At 36.5% G+C, this 25,961-nt stretch overlaps 3 protein-coding genes and 1 pseudogene across 3 annotated transcripts in view; 1 reads left to right on the top strand and 3 right to left on the bottom strand.

Moving 5' to 3' along the window:
• NF1 (neurofibromin 1) overlaps positions 1-25,961 on the top strand; it is a 330,500-nt gene that overhangs the window by 241,604 nt on the left and 62,935 nt on the right. The window lies entirely within an intron of this gene.
• OMG (oligodendrocyte myelin glycoprotein) lies at positions 5,914-8,664 on the bottom strand. The gene is made up of 2 exons (XM_006890939.1): positions 8,453-8,664; positions 5,914-7,595 (listed from the first exon to the last, which is right to left on the bottom strand). Exons 1-2 carry the CDS (start codon positions 8,453-8,455, stop codon positions 6,267-6,269), a joined length of 1,332 nt encoding a protein of 443 aa, XP_006891001.1. The 5' UTR covers positions 8,456-8,664; the 3' UTR covers positions 5,914-6,266.
• LOC102863515 lies at positions 16,017-20,282 on the bottom strand (annotated as a pseudogene).
• Positions 21,920-23,236, bottom strand: EVI2B (ecotropic viral integration site 2B). Its single transcript, XM_006890940.1, has one exon. The coding sequence runs from the start codon at positions 23,234-23,236 to the stop codon at positions 21,920-21,922; it is 1,317 nt and encodes a 438-aa protein (XP_006891002.1).

The raw sequence follows: 25,961 nt of genomic DNA, 5'->3' as shown, positions 1-25,961 counted from the left end.
ACTAAAGAGAACTTACATCTGTCAAAGCCTGGTGGCAAGAGAAGAGTGTAGCAAGTTAGAGGAACCAAAGACATTTTGTTTGCATTATAGAATGTGTGAGACTGGAAAGTACTAAAATGATACTTTACAGAGAAGCAAGGACCAGATAGATCATATAGTAAGCCTTCTAAAGAGTTTGGACTTTATTCTGAGGCGTGGAAAATTACTGAATTGTATATTTATTGCTATCCTTTTTTAATTGATACTTTAATGAAAGTTTATAGAGAACTTGGATTTCCATTCACTCATTTTGCACATTTCCCTTCCTGCCCCTCCACCTCCCCAGCCCCCCATTCGCTTTTCTCTTTGGAAAAAAGTTTCTTTCATTGTTATACAGTCCACCTCCCCCTCAGTCCACTTTTACTATGCAGCTCTTATTCTGGACTCTTGTCATGTCAATAATACCTAATCCTTTTATACAATAATACCTAATTCCTTTTATACAGTTCTCTCCCTCATCTGTTTCAATGCCATTTACATTATTCATTCCCTCTTTTCTTAGTTTCCCCCCAATCACCATGTCAGTCCTGTTCTATAACAGTGGCATTATGCAATATTTATCTTTTTGTGACTGAGCTATTTCATTCAGCATAATGTTCTCCATGGTTACCTATTTTTTTTTATAAGATTTCATGAGTTTATTGTTTTGCAGTGCTGCATAATACTCCATTGTGTGACTGTACCACAGCTTCTCTATCCATTTGTTTGTTGATGGACCCTTGGGTTGTTTCCAACTCTTTGCTATTTTGAACAGAGTAGCAATAAACAAGGGTGTGCATATATCTGCTTGGGTGGCAGTTCTGGTTTTTTTAGGGTATATTCCCAATAGTGGAATTGCTGGGTCAAAAGGTTTTTTTAATTCCAACTTTTTGAGAAAGCATCATAACTGCCTTCCATTGTGGTTGCACCATTTTACACTCCCACCAGCAAGCAGTGAATAAGTTTCACTTACAAGTTTCAACACAGTGTCACCAGGGTTTATTGTTTGCTGCTTATTGCTACCCTCTAAAGGTTAGAAAGATCTAGTGTGGTTAGACTTGTTGGGAAACAATTGTTATACAAAATAAGTTTTTATAATCTGTGTGAGTTTCTAAGAATTCTGATCTTTACCGTTATAATACCTTCTAGTTTCTTGACCATTCCTGGTTCTTTCCATTCATGAGTGGTTTTTTTTCCTCTTTTTCTTTCTCCTATTTTCCTTTTTAATTTAGACCCCATGGTCCAGTGTTTGAATAGTTCTTATATCATTGTATTTGATACATACCATTAGCATTTTGTTATACTTGATTTTTTTGCTTTATACATATTTTCATAACATTTATATCCTGTCATTTTTAATAATTTTTTTTCACATTTTCTTTAGTTTGTTTCAACAACCACATAACAGTGGTTCATTTACTTAACAAATTTCCCAGTGACAAGTGTTTAATGTTGCTTACCTTTTTCCCCTGCTATTAGAAAGAATATTTACCTAGAATTTACTAAGTTAAAATAGTTTCATTTTCTTTAAACTGCCATTCACTAATGCTGTTTTTGTAATTTCTGCTCACTAGATTTATGCTAATATGTAAATGAGGCTTTTGGAATAATCCTTCCCCAGCATTGACATTGCATTTTAAAAAGTTGTTTGCTGATTTAATAATGAGAAATGGTATTATACTTTTTTAATGCTTCCAGATTATTTTTTGATTGGCCATATTCCCATATATTTAATGATGTATCTTTAAAATATTCTATATTTTTCTTTTATTTCCCTTTAATTCTTTCTGTGTAGAAAATCTTAGTGTTTTCCCATGAATATGGTTGCTCTTTGAATTTTTTCATTAGGTTAGAAGTCTTCATATAAAGAAATTTCAGAGATTTTCTCTTCACAGATTTATTGATTTGTTTGTATTTTTAAAGAAATGAGTTTGTTCTGCTCTGGAGATTTATAAATTTTTAAAAATTCTTCTGCTGGTCTTAATGACTTTTAAAAAATGTTCTTTTTACATTCACTATTTTCCACTTTCCCAGCACTATTTATTGAATCTTTTTCTCCTTCTTGGATGTGTCATTTCCCCCCTACTAAGTCTAAGAATATTTGAGAAATTACTGTGTGCTAGGTCCTGTTGTAGCAATTTACAGGTATTATCTCCTTTTTATATCATAACAGCCCAGGTAGTAAAAGGAGGCACAGAGAATTAAGATTGCACGACTTTATAATATATTGAATTCTTTCTTATGTGTGGCGGTGATAAGTGCTGTCTGGTTAACTCCAACTCATAGAAACACTGCCCAGTCCTGCACTGTTGCTCTGATTATGCCATAATTTTGATATGGTTAACTTCCTTTCTATTTTTGTACCATTACAACTCTATTTTAACTGATATGTTTTCCTCAAGAAGCTAGCTTACCTGCTTTTCTTTTTCATCTCTCTATTTTTTGCTTATACTTCCAGATAAATTTCATTCTTTTATGTCATGTTCTAAAAATAATCTCAATGGAATGTTTAGCAAAATTGGCTCAATATATAATTAGACTGGAGTTAATGAATTTCTTTTTTTTTTTTCCAATATGGCCTCAAAGTCTGTCTCCTGCACTTAACTCTGTGCCTGATACTTTCCAGGTCCTGAAAAAAGATTTGTTAATGAAAGGATGAATTCATTTGATCCTATACATTTCATATTTCATGGAATGATAGCTTTTGGGTTTTTGTTGCTGTTTGGGTAATATCTTTCCCCCTTTATTTTCTAACTTGTTGCCAGATGTGAGAAAGACATTGTTACCACATTTATTTTGGTGTTACTTAAAATTGTTGTTCTTCTAATGGTTTTCTGAAGAATCTTTTAGAATTATTTCCCCCTTTAATAATAGTTATATATCTTCTCTTTCTGGTCCTGGAACGTCCTAAAAAGTGCTGAGAAGATTGGCAATTGTAATCACCCTTGTGCTTCTGATTTGAATAGAACTATTACTTAGTTTTCACTTTTGAGTATTTACTGACAGTGATTTGCAATGCATGGTACCATTCCTTAACTAGTTGTTGTTGCGTGCCATCAAGTTAGAAATATGTGTTTATTAAGGCATAATCTTTGTAAAGATTTTAGGCTAACTTTTCAATGACATTTTTCATGTCAGTTGAATGAATTTGCTTCATAGCATTATTAAGTAAAATTATTGAGTAGCACATACTTGCAATCTAATTTCATAAAAAAGACATCTTCTCAATGTTGTGACAAGCTTATTTCTCTGATTTTCTTCTGAGTCCTTGTTAATCTAATAACTGAACCGCAGTTCTAGAGTGGGGGAGGAGCAGGGTCTTAAGCAAAATTCTTACTGTAATTCTCTGTTTGTCCAGCTTTTAGAATTCAAGTTCATAACACTGGAGTAGGATTTACAGCTTTTGTTATAATAATAATAACAGTAGCAGCATTTACTGCATGAAAGAATGTGAATGAGCCAAGAGACACTATGGGAATAATGTAATTTAATCCTTAGAGAAAAAAAATTCACTATCTAGTCTGCTGTGCTCATTTAATATGTGAGGAAACTAGGACTTCATGCAGTGCCCTAAGGGTTATGGTGCATTGGAACTGCAGAGCAGGGGAGCAGAGCCCATACTCTTCACCACTACTCTCTCCTTCGCATTTACTTTTGTGTTTGTGGTTTTATTTGGCTCTTCTTGACTAGAAAGTGTGGTCATCTTTCCAAGAAACAAAAGTTACTAGACAAATAGAGACAAGCCTCATTAGGGAAAGAGAGAGTAAGAGAATGAGGTGTTACCATCTCTTTTTGAACTTCTAGACTGTAATTACTATTCTGGGAAAAAATTCACCTGAGTTCAGTGTTTAAAAAACTTGACTTTCTAAAGGAATATACCCATTCACATACATTCAGTAGGTTGTTCATTCATTGCCAGTTTTGCTGTAGAAGGCACATCGTAGGAGTTTGTTTTTTGGTTTGGTTCTTTAAATTTGCAGAAAACCTTAGACATTCATTTGACAACAACAAGGACAGACTGGCTTTCCCACTATGTTGCTATTTTTTTTTTTATATTTACAAGAACACCCTGATTAAATATATAATGTTTCAACTACCTCTAGTGAACTTGATAATAAGCCAGATACTAAGAACTGGCACATTTTAAAATGATTGTGGAGCCCAGTAATGTAGTAGTGCTTGTCTGAATGGCATCATGAGTTTTTCTTCATTAATAGTGGTAAGAACACATTTTCCTTAGAAGGAAGTATTACCTAATTTCCTAAGGCTGGATAAGACATGTTTCTGAAGACTTACAAGTCAAGTGGTTGACATGTGTATCTGAAAATTTACTGCGATTCCCCCTTGTATTTTGCATACGTGTTAGTAGGATTGGCATAATTCATAGGTGCTATTGATATAATTTTGTGTCACTTTTCCCATAGAATGTCTACAGCATCCTTGAATTTTCAGCATGTTAGATACAGTAACGTCTAAGAAACTTACTCTGTGTGGAACTCAAAGGATATATAGTTTGTAAAGTAAGCCAAGATGATGTGATGGGGTAAAAAATAACTGAGCAAATAGCCTCTGTCATGGGTAGTGAAAGAACTAAATCAGTGATTGAAAATGAGTAGGGATGGCTTGTCCATTTGAAGAGGAAATTAATTTTAAAATCATTGAGGAGCCTTTCCCCCCCCGCCCCCAAACCACCCCCTTTTTGCTCTTGGTGAAGTTCTCTGGCATAATGAGCCACTTTGGCTTTCAGAGGCAGAGAAATGTTCAAGAGCCACTATACGAGATAGCTGGAGAAACGGTTTTACTGAAGCTTAGTAGTAAGTTCTTAATAAAACATAGTCCTTATAAAGGAAAAAAGTACATGTAAGAAGGTTATTAACTTTTCTCTTTATTAATAGAAATGTTCCTAAACCTTGAAAGAGGGTTATCTTCATTTCAGAATGCTCTGGAAAGAAGCATATGAAATTTCTTTCTGTACTCTTTTTCTGAAATCTAAGAATATTTGACATAAGATTCTTAGGTTTCACAAATTAAATACCTCATTGGTGGCTTCATCCACTTCAATTAACCTTTCTTGGATTTTAAGCTGGCTTTTCTGATTCTTGGCTCATATGTTTGTCACTAATTCATGAGGTGGCTGGCTTTTGTATTTCTTATTTCAGTTGGGGCCCTTGTAGAGTTTGAGTAAGAATGTCCTAATCAATCCTAGTTCTTTTATCTGTTTATTGATTTATCACCTACTTGTAGCACTAAATAAAGCCCATCTTTCTCTATTTCCCTTTTGTCACCTCTGTTTCCCCTATACTGATCAACCCATATTTATTAGACCTCTCTTGGTTTTATCCTAGTCTTGACTGAGGTAAAGTACATTCTAAGTTGTAATGCATGAATGATTTTTCTCCTTTTGTTCACCTGATGGGCACTTAATTTAATATTTAAATTTTCCTTGAGCATGTGCCCTGCTAAGTATATATTAAGAATCCCCCTTTACATTTCTTTTAACTAATATTTTTCATTATATTTTGTTTTCTTATACTTTTCTTAAATGTGAACACACACATAAAAAAAAGCCCTTAAACTTTCCTTATTAAAATGCAAAGCCTAGTGTCTGAAGACCTTTTGTCCATTATATAATCTGTAAGGTAGCCAAAAGTTCCTCAGAAGCAGGACATCGTTTAGATGTAAAACAGTTATGGCTTGTGTGCAAAATAATGATGTAGCATAACCCATGGAATGACAACTACAGTTTTACTTTAGTGACACAATCCTTGGACGTCTCCAGCATTTCCTCTGCCTTAAAGACTTGACTAATGTGTCCTAGAACAAAAATGGTTAGGCCATTTTGATTCTGCCAGGAAGGTTAAATTGGTATGACTAGAAAGCCAATGACACAGTTACGAGCATAGACCTTTTATTTTTTTCCCCCAGAGGTGACAGTGTAAACATACATAAAATACATATTAAAGTTTAGATGCTTTATATTTTGTGCAATAAATTGAAGCCTTAAAAAGAAAACATTTCATTTAAAAAAAAGAAATTCATTAGTTTTACTTAAGACAGTAAAATAGCAGCAAGTACCAAGACATTGTGCACTTCTTTTATTTAAGACAAGTTACTTCATTTGTATCAGAATCAGAAATGTAAGACTTTCTTGAATACTTAATACAGCTTGAATCACTGGTTAGATAGGGGTATATTTTCCCAAATATACATCAGGGAGGAGTTCTCTTCTTAATTTCAGAAAATGACCCTCAGATAGCCAGTCTGACCACAACAATGAGCAGTACGAGAAATGAAGTCTTGGCTTTCCGAACACTTGCCACAGAAGGTAAGTAAGTCTTTGCATTTGTGGTTGTCTCTTCCCTCCTTAAGGTAAGGGTTGTGCTTTGCTGAGGCATTTCTGAGAAATTACTTGGCATGCCACTGGTGATACTTAGGGTCATGGGTGTTGGGGATGATTTTGTTGAGCTAGTACGGCTTGTGTTTGTAACCATTCCATTTTGGAGATGAATAGTTAGAGTTGCAGCTGCTGCTTCATGTGGTTTGATCGTTTCTGTGGCTGTACCTTCTGAATAGGGCACAAAAGCCTTATCAGTGCTAGTAAAGGCGGTGTCTTTGCTTAGGGTGGCACCAAATGTTGTTTCCTTTGTTCGGTACTGTTTGGGTATTTTGGTCACTTTGGGTTGAGTTGCCATACTCAAAGAGTTAATGGTGTCCACCGTCTGCATCCCACTGACAGTGAACTGGCCTGATGTAACTCCAGAAGGTGTGGGATATATGCTGTGTTCTTTCAGGGATGATATTTGGTTAGAACAAGGGGTTCCTATTACATGAGCTTTTGTTTCCATCATCCACTTTAATAAGTAAGTAATATTTTCCTTGTGGTCACATGACCACCTGTTATTGTAAAGTGTTATCTCTTGCAACTGCAAGAGTTGATCAAAAGCTTCATCTGGAATGAATGTGAACTTATTGTTATGCAAGTAAAGATGTGTAAGATCTGTCAGGTTTATTAATGTTCCTGGAAGGATTTGTGTCAAAGAATTGTTAGACAGGTCCACAGTATGTAATTTGGAGGGCATGTTGGTTGGAACTGTCCAGAGTTTGTTACTGCTGAGGTTGAGAACCTCAAGACTTCTTAGTGTATTTTTAATGAGGACAACCTTTTCCAGCATATTCTTAGACACATCCAGATATTTAAGGTTCCATTGATAAGCGGTATCGGATTTGTCAAGAAGTTTAATGTTGTTGTTAGCAGCAGACATGTTCCAGAGTGACCGGGGTAACTGAGCAGGCAAGCTTTCCAGCCTGTTGTTTGAAATGTCCAGGGTCCTCAGATTGGTGTATTGGGTTAACTGATTATGCAAATCAGTAAAATGGTTATAAGACAGATTTAAATGTATAATATTCTCTTGCAGTCCAGATGGCAATGTAGTCAAGTTTCTGCCTGAACAGTCCACATGCCTGTGTCTTTCTGTGCATATACATTGGAGAGGACAAATGCATAAAATACCAGGTGTGAGAAACAGAAGGATGAACAAGCAGGGAGACATTTTCAATATCTGATATTCCTTCAAAGCCTGGAAATAAACAGATACACCCTTCTTTAAGTATGCAAATACAATTTAGGCATCTGCATGGGTCAATTAGCATTAGGCAAAATTTTCAATAAACCTCGTTGTTGTTGAGTCCTTTTATAATTGTTCCAGTGATTAAACTAACAAAGCTCCCCTTCATTTATAGTCCAAATGCTTAATCCTTCAATTGGGGCTATGTAAGAGAGAGAGAGAGAGAGACTCTCTTCCTCCTACCCTCCTGCGTTTCACCCTCTTCCCGCCCATCCCCCTTTTACCATAAGCTTTTTCTTATTCCTCTTCCTAGAGCTTTAGTATTATAAAATGACACTCTGCATATAAAAAGTTGGAATCATAAACGATTACTATTTTCAATAATAATCCTGTCTTAGATGAAGGGGAAAAATGGCTGTCGTGTCTCTGTTTTTGGTTTAGTGGTTGTTTTTTTAAAGGGGGAAAAAAAACAACCCTCTGCAGTAATATGACAGGCAATGTGTGTTGTATATGTGCAGGGTGAGATTTTACTTAGATACTAAAGCAGTATTTTGAGATTTTATCTCTGTCTTTTAGGATAACTATATCCTTGTAAAACGTTTTTGAGGCATCTGAAAAATCCAGACCAGTACCATACCTTTAAACCTTACATTTTACAGAATGTTTTCCTATGTATTTCAGTGCTCATTCTAAAGGAAAACAATGTGCATATTTACAGAGTTGAATGAATATTAAAAAAGAAATCCCTCAACTGATACTGCAGCATATTTCTGGTGCATGCACTTGCTACAAATATATTCAAAGCCTAACGTTTACTTTTTCTTAAAACAATCTGAAGTCGGTCTTACTGATCTTAAAAAACAGCTTACCATAGTGTCGTCTTCAACATCAGCATCTCATTTCTTCAAGAAACTTAAGCTTAAAGGTCGCCTTGTTCTGGAGAGTAGGAACGGTTTCTGGCTGTGGACTGTGCTTGCCTGCTCAGCTGCATTGTGTTGCTGTGAGCCGAAGCTCTGCAACCACCTGATCAGTACCACATAGGAGGACTGCAGAGCTGTCATTGGTGCTGACTCAAATCTATTGCAAGGGGTAGACACGCAACAAAATGGACCTCTCACCCCACCCCCCCCATTTACAGCACTGACTGTGTATCAGATTTGCTGTAGGATGCATGTTAGACCTGACTCTTAATCATGTCTCTGTGTTTGTCTGAGCTTAGGTTTCACTTTTTAGCATAAGCCTCATTAAGATTTGTTAGTTTTTTAAAATGCCTCTACTCTTCATTCTTTTTAGCTGTTAATGAGTTTGTTTGTCCACATTGATTAGTTTTACAAAATAGTACCTGAAAGTTTTGTTTTGGGGGGTCTCCCCCGTCATGTTCTTTTCTAAAGAACTATACTGTAAACTTTCTTTTAAATATCTTAATAAGAATATTTCATTTTAATGTATTCCCACAACATGTTATTATGTTTAATCAGCTTTTCACATTTATCAGCCATTTACATAATTCTTCCTTTTTGGTGTTACCCCCCAAATCCCTCCTGTCTAGTTGATTCTGACATACTTTGATTCTATAAGATACAGTGGAACTGTCCCATAGAGTTTCCTGAAATCTTTACAGAAACAGGCTACCACATTTTCTCCTGAAAGTGGCTGGTGGGTTTGAACCACAGACCTTTATTTCATAGCCATGCACTTTAACCACTACAACACAAGGACTCCTTTATGCTGGATAGAGACAGTTAAAATATGGGTATTTTGTCTTTATCTTTATGGTGGTGGTTGTGGTGGTGGTGGGTGGTGTACCATCAAGTCGGAACCAACTTATAGCTGACCCTCTGGTAGGTTTTCAGAGGCAATTAATCACACGGGAGGAGTTTGCCCATCCTTCTACAGAGCAGCTCGTGTTCTTGAGCCACTTGCCTTAGAAATTGCCGCACAGTTTCTTGCCACTAGGCCTCCAGAGTTCCATATTTTTATGGTACACAGGGTCATTTGAACAAGGCATACATAAGCTGGGCTGCATTATAAAATAGTGAGCACCTTATGTTTTTAATTATCAGTTCATATGATATAATAAACATATTGTATATCTAAGTTCTTTTTCTCATTAAAATTGTAATGGACGTGTAAGTGTGATTTTATATTTTAAAATAACTATCAGTCTTAGATGATTTCTTCAGAATGATTCCTACATATCTTTCTGAGAAAACAATTTATGCTTTTTAAATTATGTGAAATAGTGTAAAATTAAAAACCAGATAAGAGTTATGGTAGCTTCTGTCCACTCTTTATTTAAGTGTAAATAATTTGTTAAAACTCAGTCTTCTTATTTCTAGATTAGCAAACTTATTTTTAAAACAAATGATATTATGGTGTTTCTATGACAAAATTGTTACCATTTAAAAAAAAATCTTAAGTTTTTACCCATTCTATGTAAGAAAAATCTCTTTAAGTTTGGTTACCAACTTACGTTTGCATTTATTTTATTTTTACTCTAGATAAAAATTATTTAAAATTTTAAGTTTATTTTTATTATATAAGAATTTTTTTTATAAAATTAGTGTTTGCCAAAGAATTACCTACATTTTAAAAGTCTGCAGTGTTCAGAATTTATTATTGATTATATACTTTAGTCTCACTATACTTTGAGGGTTCAGCCCTTGGGCTCTTAAGATTCTTTCTGTGGATTTCAGAAACCAGTCATCAGTCATAATGCTTAAAAGTATTAAAAATATTCCTTTCCACAGTATTGTTCCTTTGTGGAAATAAAGGGTGATTGCTTTTACATTTAAATTTCTTTCTTATTTTATTTAGTATATATACCATTTCACTTCAAGGATTGTGACCGAGGATCAGTTTACCTAGCACGTAACATCTCTGCTTTTAATTTCAATAAGCCTCACCGTATCCATGTGGAAATGATTCTCTAGTTCCAGTGTAATTACTGTATTTTTGGGGTTTTTTTAAAAGCAAAGCACATGTTATTTTCTTAATGGACTAAAAGAATTTGAGTTTGGGCTATACCCAGATTAAATTCTACTGCGTATAGTAGAAAATTCTGATGTACTAGTGGTGATGGACAGTTGATTAGTTCAAGTTTGAGAACCTACAAGATTGCTCCCTATTATTGAAAGATTATTTTAAAATTCTTGGAAAGCAGAGGAACATTTTAATATATCTTAATCTTATTCATCTGACATACTTTGGACATGTTACAAGGAGGTCCTTGGAGAGGGACATCAAGTTTGGGAGGATGGAGAGACAGCTCAAGAGAGAAAGATTCTCAGTGAGATGGATTGATTCAGTCACTGGAGTAATGGGGGCAAGTGTGTCAGAGACAATAAGGTTGGTGCAGGATAGGGCACAGGGTTTAGGGCTCTTGTACATAGGGTTTCTGTGAGTCTCAAGTGACTTGATAACACTTAACAACAACAGCATGCTTTTGGAAATGATCCTGAAATAAAATAAAAGAGTATTATTAATACTTCAAAAAGAATTCTTCGTATAGGCTTAAGTTTGCTATGACTTATCTTAGATATTATTTAGAAATAGAACAATCTTATGTTACCATTTCATTTTATTATTATTATTGTGTGTGTGTGTGTGTGTGTGTGTGTGTGTACCATCAAATCAGATTTGAATGGTACAGGAGGAGATTGTTCCTCCTTCTCCAGCAAAGCATCTGGTGGATTTGAACCGCTCACCTCTGGGATTGACCATTTCATTTTTTAAGGATGAGTCTGTCAGATCAAGTGTTACATGTAGTTGTTGTTGTTGTTGCTATCATCTACCATCAGGTCAGAACTGACTCATAGTTGACCCTCCAATGGGGTTTTCAGAAGATGTAGCGCACTGAAAGAGATTGCCCAGCTTTCTCCCTCAGAGCAACAGGTGAATTCCAGCTGCCTGCCTTTGGGATAGTAGCACAATTTCTTACCCACTAGTCCCTCAGTGCTCTTCCAACTATCCAGGAAAGTCTTTTTTACTAAGCAATAAATTTCTATTCTTTTGTGAAACACAGTGTCTTTGAATATGCATTACCCCAACATTATGAAAATAGTGACAAATTACCTATCTAAAAGCACTTGTCCCATGTTCATGAAGAATTTGGAAATCCTGGCCAATTTACCTTTACTTTTTAAGTTGATAACACTTATTTTGCTTGTTTGAGAATAATAGTATTATCCATTTTTAGTATGACTCTTCAGTCTTAATTTCTGGCTGAAAACAACTTTGCATACAGAGTAAAATATTTTAAAAGCTTTCTGGAAACATGGGAGAATGGACAAGATAGAAATTAACAGGTCAGAATCCAAATGAGTCAGTCCCATCTCTGTTTTCCTTCCTTATTTAAATCTTCCATTTAAAGTCTTATTTTGTTGCTGAGGGCAGTGATAGCTCAGTAGTGGAATTTTCACCTTTATTCAGAAGGCTCAGGTTCATCTTTAACCAGTGCCCCTCAAGGTAGGCTTGAAGTGGAAGTTTACTTGTCAGTACAGGTTGGTTTGTACTGTCATGCTAAACAGGTTCTGCAGCACTTTCATACTAGGAAGAAAGACCTGGCTGTCTACTTCTAAAAATCCACCAGTGAGAACCCCGTGGCTCACACCTATGTGCTGATGCACCATTGGAGTGGGAACTGCCTCTGCTGTGTCTTAGCTGCAGCTGGTGGCCTTATAGACTCAGTTGTTTTGTTGAATGTCTACTGTTCTGGAATATCTTTTTTATTTCTTAACATATTTTCTATAATTGATTCTTGATCGTATTTGCAAAGTTGCTTATTTGTATTATCTCACAGTAGTTTTAAAATAACAATATTGCAATAAACAGATTAAATCTACAAAGTTTTAAGATTTTTTTTTGCCAACTCTATTTTGCTGCTATAACAATACATAACCATTTCTGTATAGTAGTATAATTCAAAAGAATTCTTTTGTGTTTTTTTAATTTAAATTTTATTAATTTCAATGAACATTTACAGAGATTTTGGGTTTTCATTCATTCATTGTTGCACTATTTTCTCTACTCTCCTCCCCATTCTTTTGTGTTTTAGTGTTACCAGCTTAAGATCAAATTAGATTTTTACTTGTTTGTTTCTTTCATTTGGTTTTCAGTTTTAGGTATTACTTTTGTCAAAATCTAGATAATAAGGTATGATTGGGGAATCACATTCCTCTCTCCCCTCTTTCCTGTTCCCTTCATCCTCCTCTTGGTGATTTACTTTAAAAAAAGGGAAAACTTCTGGTTTGCATATAATCATTTATTTAGATCATGTTTTGTACATGTTCTTTATGTTTTATACAATTATTGTTACTGTTGTTAGGTACTGTGGAGTCATAGACGACTCATAGCAACCCTATGAATGAAAGGCCTGAGCACTGTCCCTAGAATTTCTGGAGGCAAGCCATTTCGGAAGTAGATGCCAGTTCTGCTTCCAAGCTTGTTTTAATGGGGAAGTTCTACTGTCCACCATGGGTAATCACTGTCACATTTGGCACATCAGTGTCACAGTGTTCAGCATCACAGCAACCACGAGTTACCTCTGTACAGCAATTCACAGACCAGTGCTATACCACCCAGAAGAATGTTTGACAGAAAAACAATTTGAACCAAGGCCTGAGGCCCACAGATTAGAATCACCCGCCTTCAGCTTGGTAGCATAACTTTCTGTCCACTAGGCCAACGTAGCTCCTATTTTCACAATAGTGACCTTATGCAGTATTGGTCCTTATGTGACTGAGATCTTTCACTAAAATGCTCTCTAGTCTCTCCCAAGTTATATAGTATTTTACAAAACCATTGCCCTTTGGTGCTGCATAGTATTCCACTGTGTGAATGTACCACAATCTCTATCCATTCATTTGTTGATGGGTGTTTGGTCTGCCTCCATTTCCTTTCTGATGTGAATAATGCTGCTGTGAGCATAGGTATACAAAGATAGTTTACTTTTATTAGCTTTTTGATGATAAACTAAAAACCAAGTCCACTGCCATTGAATCTACTCCCACTGATAGTGATCTTCCATCCTTTTCCAAGGCTGTGAATCATTATGGGAGGACACTGCCCATATTTTTTCCATTAGAGAGAGCGGTTAGTGACAGCAGCATAATTCATAAGGTACCATCAAATCTCCTTAGTTTTTGGCTTTAGCTTACCAATATTTCTTTACATGCTGTACGTGCATATAGTAACGTTGCTATCCCTACCCAGCCCTTTTGAAAAAATGTTGTTTGGTTGAAAATTTACATGGTAAATTGGTTGCTTGTGTTAACACTTCATGCACAGTTTGCATTTTGACATTATTAAAATCTCCACAGTGTAACATGCTTCCCACTTCCTCCATGTGCTTACCACTTCCCTTTGCCCTTCTTTCATATCCTTTCCTGATTTTTGAGCTTTTCACCTGGGCAAATGCTAACCTTTTGGTCTCTTTGGTTGATTGTTTTCATGTGTGTATTATCTCCTTGACATTCTAGGTCAGGCTTTTGTCTGGCTGGAAGTTGGACCACTGATGGAGTTAGTTCCAAGCCTGAGTGGTGAAGAGACAGAACCTAGAGGGTTCCATCAGCTTCCGTCAGATCAGTAAATCTGGTCTTTTTTCCTTGAATTTTGTTCCACATTTCCAGCCCTTCTGAAATCAGGGGTTTCATTTGGTATCTACTGTTGTACATTTTGTTGGGCTTTTTCCTTAAGAATATATGTGTAGATTTCACCATTCGTTTACTTCATGATGTATAGTATTCTGTTTTGGAATGTACAGTGATTTATTCAACTAGGGCCCTGTTGATATGTTGATAGGCATCTGGTTTCCAGGCTGTGGAAATAACTTGGGCAAAAATAACCTCGGACTGGAGTAGGTTCATATTTTTTACCAATGAATCTTTGAGAAAAATTTCTAGAAGCAGGATGGCTAGATAAGAGAGTAAATGCATTTGAATTATTTTGCATATAACCAAATTCCTTTCCTTAGACTCTTCCATTATTTAACTTCTTAGATGAGATAGATTGACACAGTAACTGGTGTAATAGGGATAGGTGTGTCAGGCAGTGAGATTGGCTCAGGATAGTACAAGTTTCAAGGTTTGCCATAACAACAACATAGGCAGTAGATATATCTAGTTTTGAAATAGCTTCACCGTATACTGTGTTGAACTTTTGGATTACTCATTCTGACAAGTGAGTGGTATATTGCTGTCATTTTAAAAGGGATTTCTCATTATGAAGAGATTCTATATCTTTGCATGTGTTTTTTGAGCTTCCATTGATAAAGGTATTAATTTGAAATGCCTCTGGACTATGGCATGGGATTGGCTGTGTTATTTATGGGACCAGATGTAGGTCTTCTGTCATGCTAGATGGTTTTAAATCACCAACCTTTGGGTACCAGTTATATTGGACTTTTTTTCTAGAAAGGTAAAATGAAGCTTAAAGAGCGAGCTCTGATAATCTAGTATCAAGAAGTTGTGCTGCAATCCTGAAGATAGGCAGTTCAAGACCACCAGCTTCTCCCTGGGAGAAGGATGGGCAATCTCCGCCCATACAATGAACTGCCTCTGAAAACCCTCCAGAGGGTCAGCTATGGGTTGGTTCTAACTCTGAGGTATACACAACAATAACATTTATAAGGAAACCTCATGCTATTAAGTTAGAATTGACTCACAGCTGACTCTCCAACAGGTTCTAAGGCTGTAAATCACATGGGCAGAAATTTCTCATTTTCTCTCAAGGACGATTCCAATTGCCAGGAAGCATGGCAAGTTCCTTTAGACAAATCTACCAGGGATTTCTTTCAAGGAGATGGCTCAGTGACTGGGGAGGCTGGCAAGTTCCAGGTCTGTGGGTCAAATCTCAGGAGAGAGGTAACTGGGGAGGCTAATGTACCCACAGTGTTGGGAAGCAGGATCATAGACTTCTGGCTTCAGAAGCTTTGGAGTCCAATATCAGGTCAGCATACACAGCAGGTAGATGGTTCAGGTATAGGGGTCCTGAGCCAGATGAGGAGTCAGACAAAAAAGCCCTCTAGCTTTGCCAGAGAATCCATACTTACATCCAGTACAGGCCACACTCTTCGTCAGATCATAGTCATTTCATTATATATCTGCCTCTAATCCTGCCTCTTTAACACCATAGAGATTAGGATTTACAACACATAGGATAGTTTCGTTTTACTGAGGGTCATGGCCATGAAGACACACAGTATAAACCATCACACTAGCCAAGCACAGATGTGCTTTACATTGGGTTTGTTGTTTGGTGTTTTTTAATTGCTTTACATATTTTTACTTGGAAATGTTTGTATTGTGAAACAAAATTTAGAGGCAACAAATTAGGAGTTTGGCTATCATTAGTTTATCATAAGAGAGAGAAATTACTTAAATCATGAAAGGTTTTGGAAGTTCAATGGGTAGTATCATTTCAGTAGTGATTAATTCAGTCTACATACTTCCCAAGAATGTCACCATCTCTAAATAGGAAATAATCTTTGTTGTCTAGAAATACTTTGGTGCATCCATATTCTGTGAGGAAAAACTTTGTCATCAGCTTTCGTGCTCTTTTAATCTCTCCACCCTTTCCTTCATATCCAGATTTAGTTGCCCTGACAGTTGATTGCAGTACTTGTCCTTGAGATTTTTTTTGTAAGCAGTATATACCTCCTTTGGTTACAATTTCAGCTACAGTTCTTCGGAACAGTATTCTGTGAGAGAGAAAGAAACTTTCTAAGTACCTGTCCTGAGATGACTGGTCCATGCAACTTGTACCCTGCTCTCTTTACATATGTTTTTAAAGAACTATTTTAATTTTTTCCTGTGAATGTCTATGCCTTGTACATTATTCTATTGTATATGGGTCTTTTCTTGCTGTATGTAGGAGCTTTTTGAAGTTTAAAGACGTTAATGCTTTAAGTTGTAATCTTTTTTTCCAGTTTGCCATTTATCTATAGATCTAATTTATGGTGGGTTTTCCCCCACATGTTTATAAATTTCATGTAATAAATTTACTTATTACTTGCTTTAGAATTTTCAGTCTCGACTACTAGAAAGTTTTTCCCACTCTTGGTTATAAAAGAATTCACATTTTCTTCTTTCATTTGTATGAGTTCATGTTTTATATTTAGATCTTTGGACTATTTTGGTGTTCATCCTAATGTAGTGTGAAGTATGAATCAAATTTTATCCTTTTCCAAATATCTGTCCAATAAATTTTTTCACTGATTTGAAATTTTAATCCATTTCTGGACTTTTCTGTTCTGTATCCTTCATCTGTTTTATATCCTTCATCTGTTTTATATACTCACACAACACTACTGCAGTGTTTTAATTGTAGCTAGACAAATAATTTTGCCTTTTTACTTTTTGATCAGTACAAAGTGTTAATAATTTTATCTGATTCATTATTCACCCTTTGCCATCATCAAATATATGCATGAAAAATACAGATTTAGAGGAGTCCAAGAATGCTAAACTGCGAGTCAGGAAACAAACTCACTTTTTAGAACTGAAGAGAGAGCTCTGGTGAGTAAAGAGTTGAGCTGCCAGCCCAAAGGCAGGTGGTTTGAGTCCCCCAGCTGCTCCGTGGGAGAATGATGTGGTGGTCTCCATCTGTCTGTTTCTGTGAAGATTACAGCCTTAGAAACGTAATGAGATGATTCTCCCCTGTCCTTTAGGTAGCCTCTGAGTTGAAATCTATTCTATGGCATCAGGTTTGGTTTTCTGATTTTTCTTTTTAAGCAAGTTACAAGGAGACTTGTGATTAAATAATGACGCTTTGACTGGTAAGGTCAGACATTTCAACTCACCAAGAGCTTTTTAAAGAAAAGACTTGGTGGTGATCTGCCCCCATAAAGAAAACTCATTGCTGCTGTTATAATCAGTCCTTATAGGATCAGTGTATCAGAACCAAACAATTGGCATACAACATCAAGAAGCCTGAGCTACTGTGGACCTACTACTAAACAGGAGTTGAACTAAATGATCCTTAAAAGTTTGGCATTTATTTCCCCTGAATCTGGTTAATGCTAATCTGTTAATACTAATTTGAAACTGGTTAATGCTAATCTGGTGACCATCTGGTATGTGCTTCAGCCTTGCTTTTCGTCTCTTGTTGCTTCTTGTTCTTTGCTGTAGTTAAAAATAAACCACCATTCCTGGATCTGCATTGTTTCATCTTTGCGGCAGGTTTTATTTTGTTCCAGTATTCTATCTGGTATTTTTCTTGTGTATTTCTTTCTGCTGATTAAGCTAGAATAGCTGCTGTTTGGCTGCTCAGCTTCTAGTGACCTCAATGGGGAGAAAATCGCCTGCAGTAAATGTGAATTATTTGCCCTCTTGGCAGAGAATTTTTTTCAAAGAAAAGAACATCAACTGCTACCAGTAATCTGTTCGGTTGTACGAAAAAGAGAAGGGGCCTGTAATGTTTAACAAAATCAGACAGGCCAAATAAGCTGTCAACTTCTCATTTACCTAAGAGAATTGGTATTTCCTTGTTTTGCAATGACCATTCTCCAAAAAGTCGAGAAAGAAGATCATAAAAGGGAAGACAGGAAGTGTGGCGAGAACTCATTAAATATCTCTCTTGCATGTAAATGGAAATGTTAAGATGATTCAAAATACATTGAAGACTTGAACTGATTTTAACACTTTTGGCCTAGGAGTTGTGTTGCCAACCAGAAGATAAGCAGTTCAAATCTACCAGCTGCTTCAAGGGAGGGAAAAACCTTATGAGACAGTTCTGCTCTGGCCTATAGATACACAATGAGTTGAAATTGATTCAGTGATGACACGTTACTGGTTTTTACTTTTAAGTAAGTCACAAGCAGCAGTCTCTTTCTGTGCAAATTACAGCCCCTGAAAACCCTCTGCAGGGTCAGTCAGCTGTGGGTTGTTTCCAATTGGACTGCATGTAAAACTAAAGATACTTGAAAGTTAAAAGAATGATCAGAAACTCTCAAACTTCTGGTTGCTATTGAGTTAATTAGTTTTATAACTTCCAACTTTGTAAAGCAAGTTAAACTTTCTAAGACAAGTTAAACTTTTCGAATGTGCAAGACAGAAAGAGAACCAAAGTGATATGACAGTAAACATCAGGCAGATGAAAGTTTTAATCATATCAGCAAGACGTGGTTTGAGACTTAAATGTTTATAAAATCTTAAATGTCCAAAAATCTACTGGTTGCTATTAAGACTGTAGCTTTGTGAGTTTGGTGAGAAATCCCCCAGTTGCCGCACTTGTGGAGAACCCTCATGGTGCTATGTTGGAGTAGAACTCTACATAGGGTTTTGAAATCTCAGGGTATTTTAAAAATTGATTGCCAGGCCCTTCTTTCAAGGCATCTCTGGGTGGTATCAAACCACCAACTTCCAGTTAGCAGCCGAAAGCTTAATTGGTAGCACCAGCCAAAGACTCCTGTTGGCAGACAGTGCTACAAATAAAATCTCAGAACTAGAAGAGGTTTCTTTCAGGCTATGTTATCAGTAGGGCCACCCATTTCCTTCTAAGTGACTCTTTCTCCCTGAATTTGAAGTAAAGGTAATGTAGAAGAATACTCCACCTCTGCTTTGATAAAGTGAGACTGCATCTCTACTCTGTGGTAACTCAGATTCACCAGTGCCATATAATAGAGAAAAGATGGAATTCTCCGTAAGAAAGATGGTGTAGGAGATTACGTGAGTAGTGTCAGAAGGTTTGAATTTATTGAAAATTGAGGAATCTGTGTTTTGATAGTCTCCCCCGGGAAAGAAAAGCTTTCCGATTCTGAACAAAGCCGTCAAGTTTTTAGGGTTTTTTTCTTTATAAGTCTTCATTTTGTTTGAGTGTTTTAAAGTGTATAAAGAAGAAACTTTTAAGATGCTCTGCCGGGGAAGGAGGGGCAATCTCCTCCTGTACCAGTCAGATCTGATTTGATACACGCACACAAAAATAATAAAATAAAATTAAAAAAAGAAGAAACTTTTGAAGCTAATTTCAAATTTGTGCTTCCCCAAACAATAGACAGGATCATGTCTGCATTTTATGATGCCTGCTCCTATTTTTTTCAGGGTGAATACCCCCAGCTCAAACCTCAATTTTATGCTTTACCATGTCTGTTTCACTGTTTCAAATGAGACCAAAATCGAAACTTCTCTTTTCTCAAGCATACATTTTAATCTCTCATCTCTATAAACTTGGAATTTTTATTTAATAGTTGGAATATTGTTTTATAATTTAGAGGTATAATCTCATCTGCTCCCCTTCCCTCATCCCAGACTTTGAAACTGAAAAGTAAAATTTTATTTATTTAAGGTAAGTTTTTGCACAGCTTTTTTTTGGGGGGGAAGTCTCTTGGATAATATTAATTACATGTGGGTTACTTGTTTCCAAAATGAGTGTGATAGTAACATTAATAATAGCCACATGTGGAAAAAACAGTACAATGTACTTTAAAGATAAGTATTATAACCAGTAAACAGATCACTCATGTAATTTTTTTTTTTATTAATTTCACTCTGTATAACATGGATGGACCTGGCACAGGGCTAAGGGAGATAAGTCAAGCATATTTAAGTACAAATATTGTATGACCCGTGTTTTCTAAGAAGGCAAGGCTTGATAGTTGCTGTCAGGTTGGTTCCGATGTGTAAGCAGCAGATCTAAAGCCTCCTGGTCACGCACTGCCGTTGTCACAGTTGTTGTGTCAGAGCCCCTTGTTGCAGCCACCATGTCGGTCCACCTCATGTAGAGTGGTCCTCTTTTTGACTGTTCTGCTACTTTACCACACGTGATTTTCTTCCCCAGAGAGTGACCACTCCTGATAACATGTCCAAAAGAAGCGAAACAGAGTCACTAGCTTGACTTGGGAAGGGCATTCTGACCGTACTTCTTTTAAGACACATTTGTTCATTCTGGCAGTTAGGGTATGTTCATTCATTGGTCTTTGCCATCAGTGTAAATCAGAGACATCAGTTCTTCTTTAGTCTTCTTAACAGAACAAGACCAGATTTATAGAGACCAGTATTCATTGATGCGAATCCATGTGAGGAGACGGGGAGGGGAAAGTCTGCTTTAGATAATAGAGACCTGTTATTTTTGTTTGATGATGGGAAAAGGTGCACTGAATTTGGTTATAATGAGCATAGCACAATCAAAGTAAGAAGAAGTGTTTGTGCACATATGAATGAGTAGAGTGGTGTACGGGGTAAATATAAATGCCTGCATAAATGAGAAGCTAGAAGTATCTATAGGCATATGTAAATAGCAGATTTGCAGGCGCAGACACATAAATTTGTTGAAGACACCAATAAAGATACTCTATAGACATAGTGAGACACCTTCCAATATTGTTTAGCTGTGTTTGGAATATAAGGACTTTAGGCTAATTGGATAACTCAGTCAATTGGCATAACATAGTTCACAAAAATCATGTCTTACATGTTAGTAAAATAAGTAGCATCTCGGATCTTAAAAGCTTGTGAGTAGCCATTTAAGACACAGTTGTGGTTATCTGCTTGCCAGGAGCAAACAATAGGAATGGAACCAAAAGCTGAGAAAAGAATAAGCCTACATGAGCCACAAACTCATCTTCCCTGAGACCAGAAGAGCCAGATAGTGTCTGGCAGCCACCACTGACTGTTCTGACCAGGATCACAGCACATGATCCTGAGTAGGGGAGGAAGAAAACGCAGAGCAGAGCACAAATTCTTTTTTTTTTTTTAATAAAAAGTGTGTGTGTGCGGATGTATCCACGTATATAAAGAACAGAAGACAGACTTAAAAAGACTTATTACCCTGAGATACTCTTTAAAAGTAGAAAAAAATTAACAAAATGAAGAAAAATAAATAATTATACTGCTGTTTAAATGTGTTTAAAAAAAAAGTAGAACCAAGTGTATCCCCTGTAAACACTTTCTAGTGAGAAGACAGGGTAACTGACCCGTAAGTTCAGTACTCTACTTAAAAACCATCAGATGACTAAAAAGTCAGCAATTATTCAAAAGCAAAACTGCGAAGAAGATGAGGCAGGGAATCTAGAATGAATACTTGAGACAAACCAGAGCACAAAGTATATTGACACATTATAATAAATGTAATTAAAAATCATTGAACAGTTTGTGTGAGAATTGTCAAACGGAGGCCTGACTTGTTATGTAAACTTCTACAAAACCCAATAAAATTTCAGAAGAAGGTATTTTAGAATTTTCGTTTTACCTATGGCCTTTGAGGAGTTTTCAGATAGCTCCTGAATGCAGATCAAAACTTGTCACTATCACTGTTTTATGCATTTCATCACATGGTAAAGGAAAGGAAGTGAGGAAGGGTTCTTTCAGAATGGGAAGTCAGCTCTAAGCAGTTTTTGATATTTATAATAATTCAGCGGGTGGGAGTGGCAAGGATTCATTGACATCTTGATCTGAGTCAAGAGAGAGAGCGAGCTCCTGACACTGAATATCGTTAGAATCATCCTGGGTTTTCACAAAGTCTTCTGGTGGGGTGGGCACACTCAGGGAGTCAGGCGGAGGAGGAAATGACTGTGTGTTCTCAGGATTCTGATCTTCACAGGCTTGACTGAGACAGTCCAGAGGTGGGGGGAGGTCAGGAGAATCATTTGGAAGCGGAGGTACATTTGTTGTCAGAGTGTCGGATTGCTTACTCTCCTGTCCTTCCAGGTCAAGTAGGGGTGGTGGCGGAGGCACATCTGCATCATCTGAAGAAGAAACAGCCGTTCCAATTGTTGATCCACCTGCACTCTCCTCCGATGTACCATTAACTTGATCTTTTATTTTCTCTGCTTTGAGGTGGTTGGCATCATCAATATTTTCACTGGATTCAAATAACTTAATTTCTAAGTCATCTGCCAACAGTGTGCTTTTGTTTGTTTTCCAGGTCATAAGTGAAAGAATTGATGTACGTTTCCCAGGTACTTCATTTTCTCGAATGTTATCCATACATAAGTCAGGGGTTTGTCCATCAGCAAATGGAGACCTCCCAGCCCAATTTTGATCATTTGAAACGGGTTTTCTCAAGCATTTCCATAGTAGAATCATGATTATAGCCAGCAACATTAAAGTCAGAATTACACCAACTAATATTGCAGCTGTTGAGTTAGCTTTGGTTTTTTGGGTACTGGTAGTTTCTAGGTTGAACCCTGGTGTGATCACCAGTGAATTTCTTACATTTGAAGTTGGTTGTGTGGGTAGATTATAACCAGTTGGTTGAATTGATTTTTCAGAACTGGTACGAAGAGGCAGTGATGACTGTTGAGCTGAGGTGTAGACAGATGATGGTGTTGATTGTCTGGTAGGAGTATGGCCAGATGATGGTTGTCTAGTAGAGGTGAACTGAGGTAGTGCTGTTTGTCTGGAGAAGATTTTGGCCCTGGTTATTGGCTGGCTGGTGATTTTATAAGGAAGTGGTTGCCTGGCAGAAGTGTGTATTGCTGATTTTGCTGAAGAAACATAAGCATCCAATGTGGGTTGTCCAGAAGAAATGTTTACTTGTGCTGGTTGACTCAAAGGATTCCCTGTTGTATTTGGAGAACTAGCTGACACATTTGACACTGGAGATCCAAATAAAATAGACTGTGGCTGCTTCTCAGTTGTATATACCTCTCTTTCCATGAAAACTGTGTTGTTCATGTATCCACAGAAGAAAAATAAGATGAAATATTTGAGATCCATTTCAGGCTATTTCCTTTTTGACTGTTGTTTCATAATGAAAGAAAAAAAAAAAGAGAAAGAGACAGTTAAATATCATGTGATATCTAAAGTTATATTTGATTTTTCATTATTATGTCTGGTATAAAATAGGTATTTGATAAATGTCTATTACTACTAAAGTTGGAACTTACCTACTTACACTAGTGTATCTTGAATATATTCTTAACTGGTTGTACATTTTTCTCTCTCTCTCTTAATTCTTTCTTGAAATAAATACTTGGCCCTGTTGCACCTCAAGCCTCATTTGTAGTCCTTCATTTCACACTTAACACTTCTCAAAAACGTGGGCACTATGTACTGGTTTTGTATGCACTACTCCTTTCTCTCTCATATTCTCTCTCTTCTTGGCTACTAGTAATAGATGTTGATTCTGCTGTCTCCAAGGACAACAATGTCCATCTATTACTCAATCCAGTAGTTTTATCCCTTTTTTTAATCTATTTTGACCACACCTGACATTATTAACTATTTCTTCATTACTATTTCAGTAGTCCTTTATGGTGCAGACTTCCATTCATCTTAGAGTCGCTTGCTATGAGTTGTACTTGACTGGCTGTTGTTCAGATCTAAACCCTGTCGTATCCTGTGCCAACCTCACAGTAATCTCTGGCACACTCAAACCCATCACTGTATGTATTGTCAGTTCAGCTGGTTGAGGGTCTTCCTTTTTTTACCGCTCCCCTCCTTTCCAAGCATGATGCCCTTCCTAGCAACAAGCCCAGATTATTTAAGACATAGCTTTGCCATGCTTGCCTCCAAGGAACAATCTGATTGCATCTTCGCTAAGAGAAGTCTCATAGTGTTAGATCCTTGTGAATGGTAGTTGAGGCAGGATTAGAAACTACTGTTAGTCTTTGATGTGGTAATCAGTCAGAGATTGGATGCCCTATTGCAAAGTACAGTAAAAGAAGAGGACTCTCCCTCCTCTAGTTCTGCAAGTAAGTTTATTTGGATATTTTTCATTGTTAACTCCTGTAGCATTTGGTACACTGTGGTCATACATAACTATTTTAGTAGAAGGAAAGACGTGTGATCTTTTATTCCTTATACTATCTCCCCCTTTCTGTTTTCTCTCTAATTTTCCAAACCTAAACTTGGAAGTTATTGTCCTTTATACTTTCCTATAAACCATTAGTGAATTAGTCATAAATGAATTTATGAATTCCCCTGTTTGAGAGTTAGTTCCCCTTTGGCCCTCAAGATAAAATCATAAACTCTTTTATTTTCTGAATTTCTTCCATCTAGTTTAAGTTTACCAGTTGAGATTGGATCTGCTATGATTGAAACGTCTTATTTAGCCAAATTTCACTCACCCTCACCATGTTTATTTTCTGAAATACTTGTAATTATACCAGCTTTCATCTACCCAGTGCACATTCTTTTTTCCAGACCTAGATTTGCCTTCTAGCTGCATGTTTTATTATTTTGAACCTCGTTGTAAATTCCCCTCCTAAACCAAGTTCTCGGTGACTAACCATGCTTTCTTAATCTCTGATCTTAGACACTTTACCCTTCCCTGATGGCCAGGTTGTACTGCTGACTCCATGCCTCTGAGAGTTAGGCTCCATCAGCAGGTTGGAGGCCATAATGATGGCAGTTTGCTTTCAGGCGAGTTACAGCCTGGGAAGCCGAGTGGAGGGTCAGCTGGGAATCATTTTGCCTCTATGACCATGAATGTGAGGGTTTGTGTTTTATTCTTTTAAATAGTTTAGGTTTTATTACTTTTCATTTTCTTAATTTCACCTCCTCAGTGAGATTTTTAAGAACTGAAAAAAGTAGAAAAAACAAAAGGAAGAAAAAAGTTATCTAGAGCATTCTTTCTGCTCAGCTATCCCATTTTTTTTAATTGTTGTTTTTCATAGGAAATTAACTTTATATCCTTATTTTGTAAACACAGATGAGCTTTCACATTCATTTAACTGTGCCTATTATGAGATGCAATTAAGTGAAATAAACACATACGTGGATCTCTAAGGGTGGTTGGTCAGGTTGGACTATTCCATTTTGAAACTATGTTTCATTGGAAAACCTTTAATATCTGAGAGGAAGATGGAGGTATCCTTCTTTTACTGATAAGAAAACAAACAAGTTGAGTAATTTACCTGAGATTATATATCCCTACTAATGAGTAGTTAGGAATATTTTACCCAGAAACTTCTGTTTCTGAAGCACCAGCTCTTTCCCTAACCCTCATACTGCCTCATGTTTTTATATGTTTACTCCTCTGTAGCAGAGTACATATACATACACATACACATATACATACACTGCTTGGTAATTACTTAACCTGTATTGAACTTTTTGATTCATTTTCAATGAGGTTTTTTTTACTATTAACATTTCTATCAGAATATAAACAGTCAAATGTAAGTTGATAAATTCTGGTTTTATCCAGTTTGCACAAGTTTTACTAGAGAAGACAGTTGAAACATTTTGCATGAATTGGCGGTTTGGATTCTTTCTAGATGGCCGCTATCCATGATTCTTACAGATTACAAAAGGAGGTGGAGAGCATCACTAGAGGACATTCTTTACCGTTTCATTTTCATTTTAAAAAGGCTCCCTAAAACAACAGAAAATATAGACCATAAATTATCTTCCATGAAAAATGCTTCCTCTTAATGCTACTTTACTTAAAATAGAGAAACCATACTGTTCCTCTTGTAAGTTAGCTGGAAAAAAAAGT

This window comes from Elephantulus edwardii, unplaced genomic scaffold (genome assembly GCF_000299155.1).
Source record: "Elephantulus edwardii isolate Elephantulus edwardi_28Jun2011 unplaced genomic scaffold, EleEdw1.0 scaffold00094, whole genome shotgun sequence".
NCBI classification, from domain to species: Eukaryota; Metazoa; Chordata; class Mammalia; order Macroscelidea; family Macroscelididae; genus Elephantulus; species Elephantulus edwardii.
Note: the sequence above shows the minus strand (reverse complement) of the source record. Positions and strands in the feature narration are given on the sequence as shown.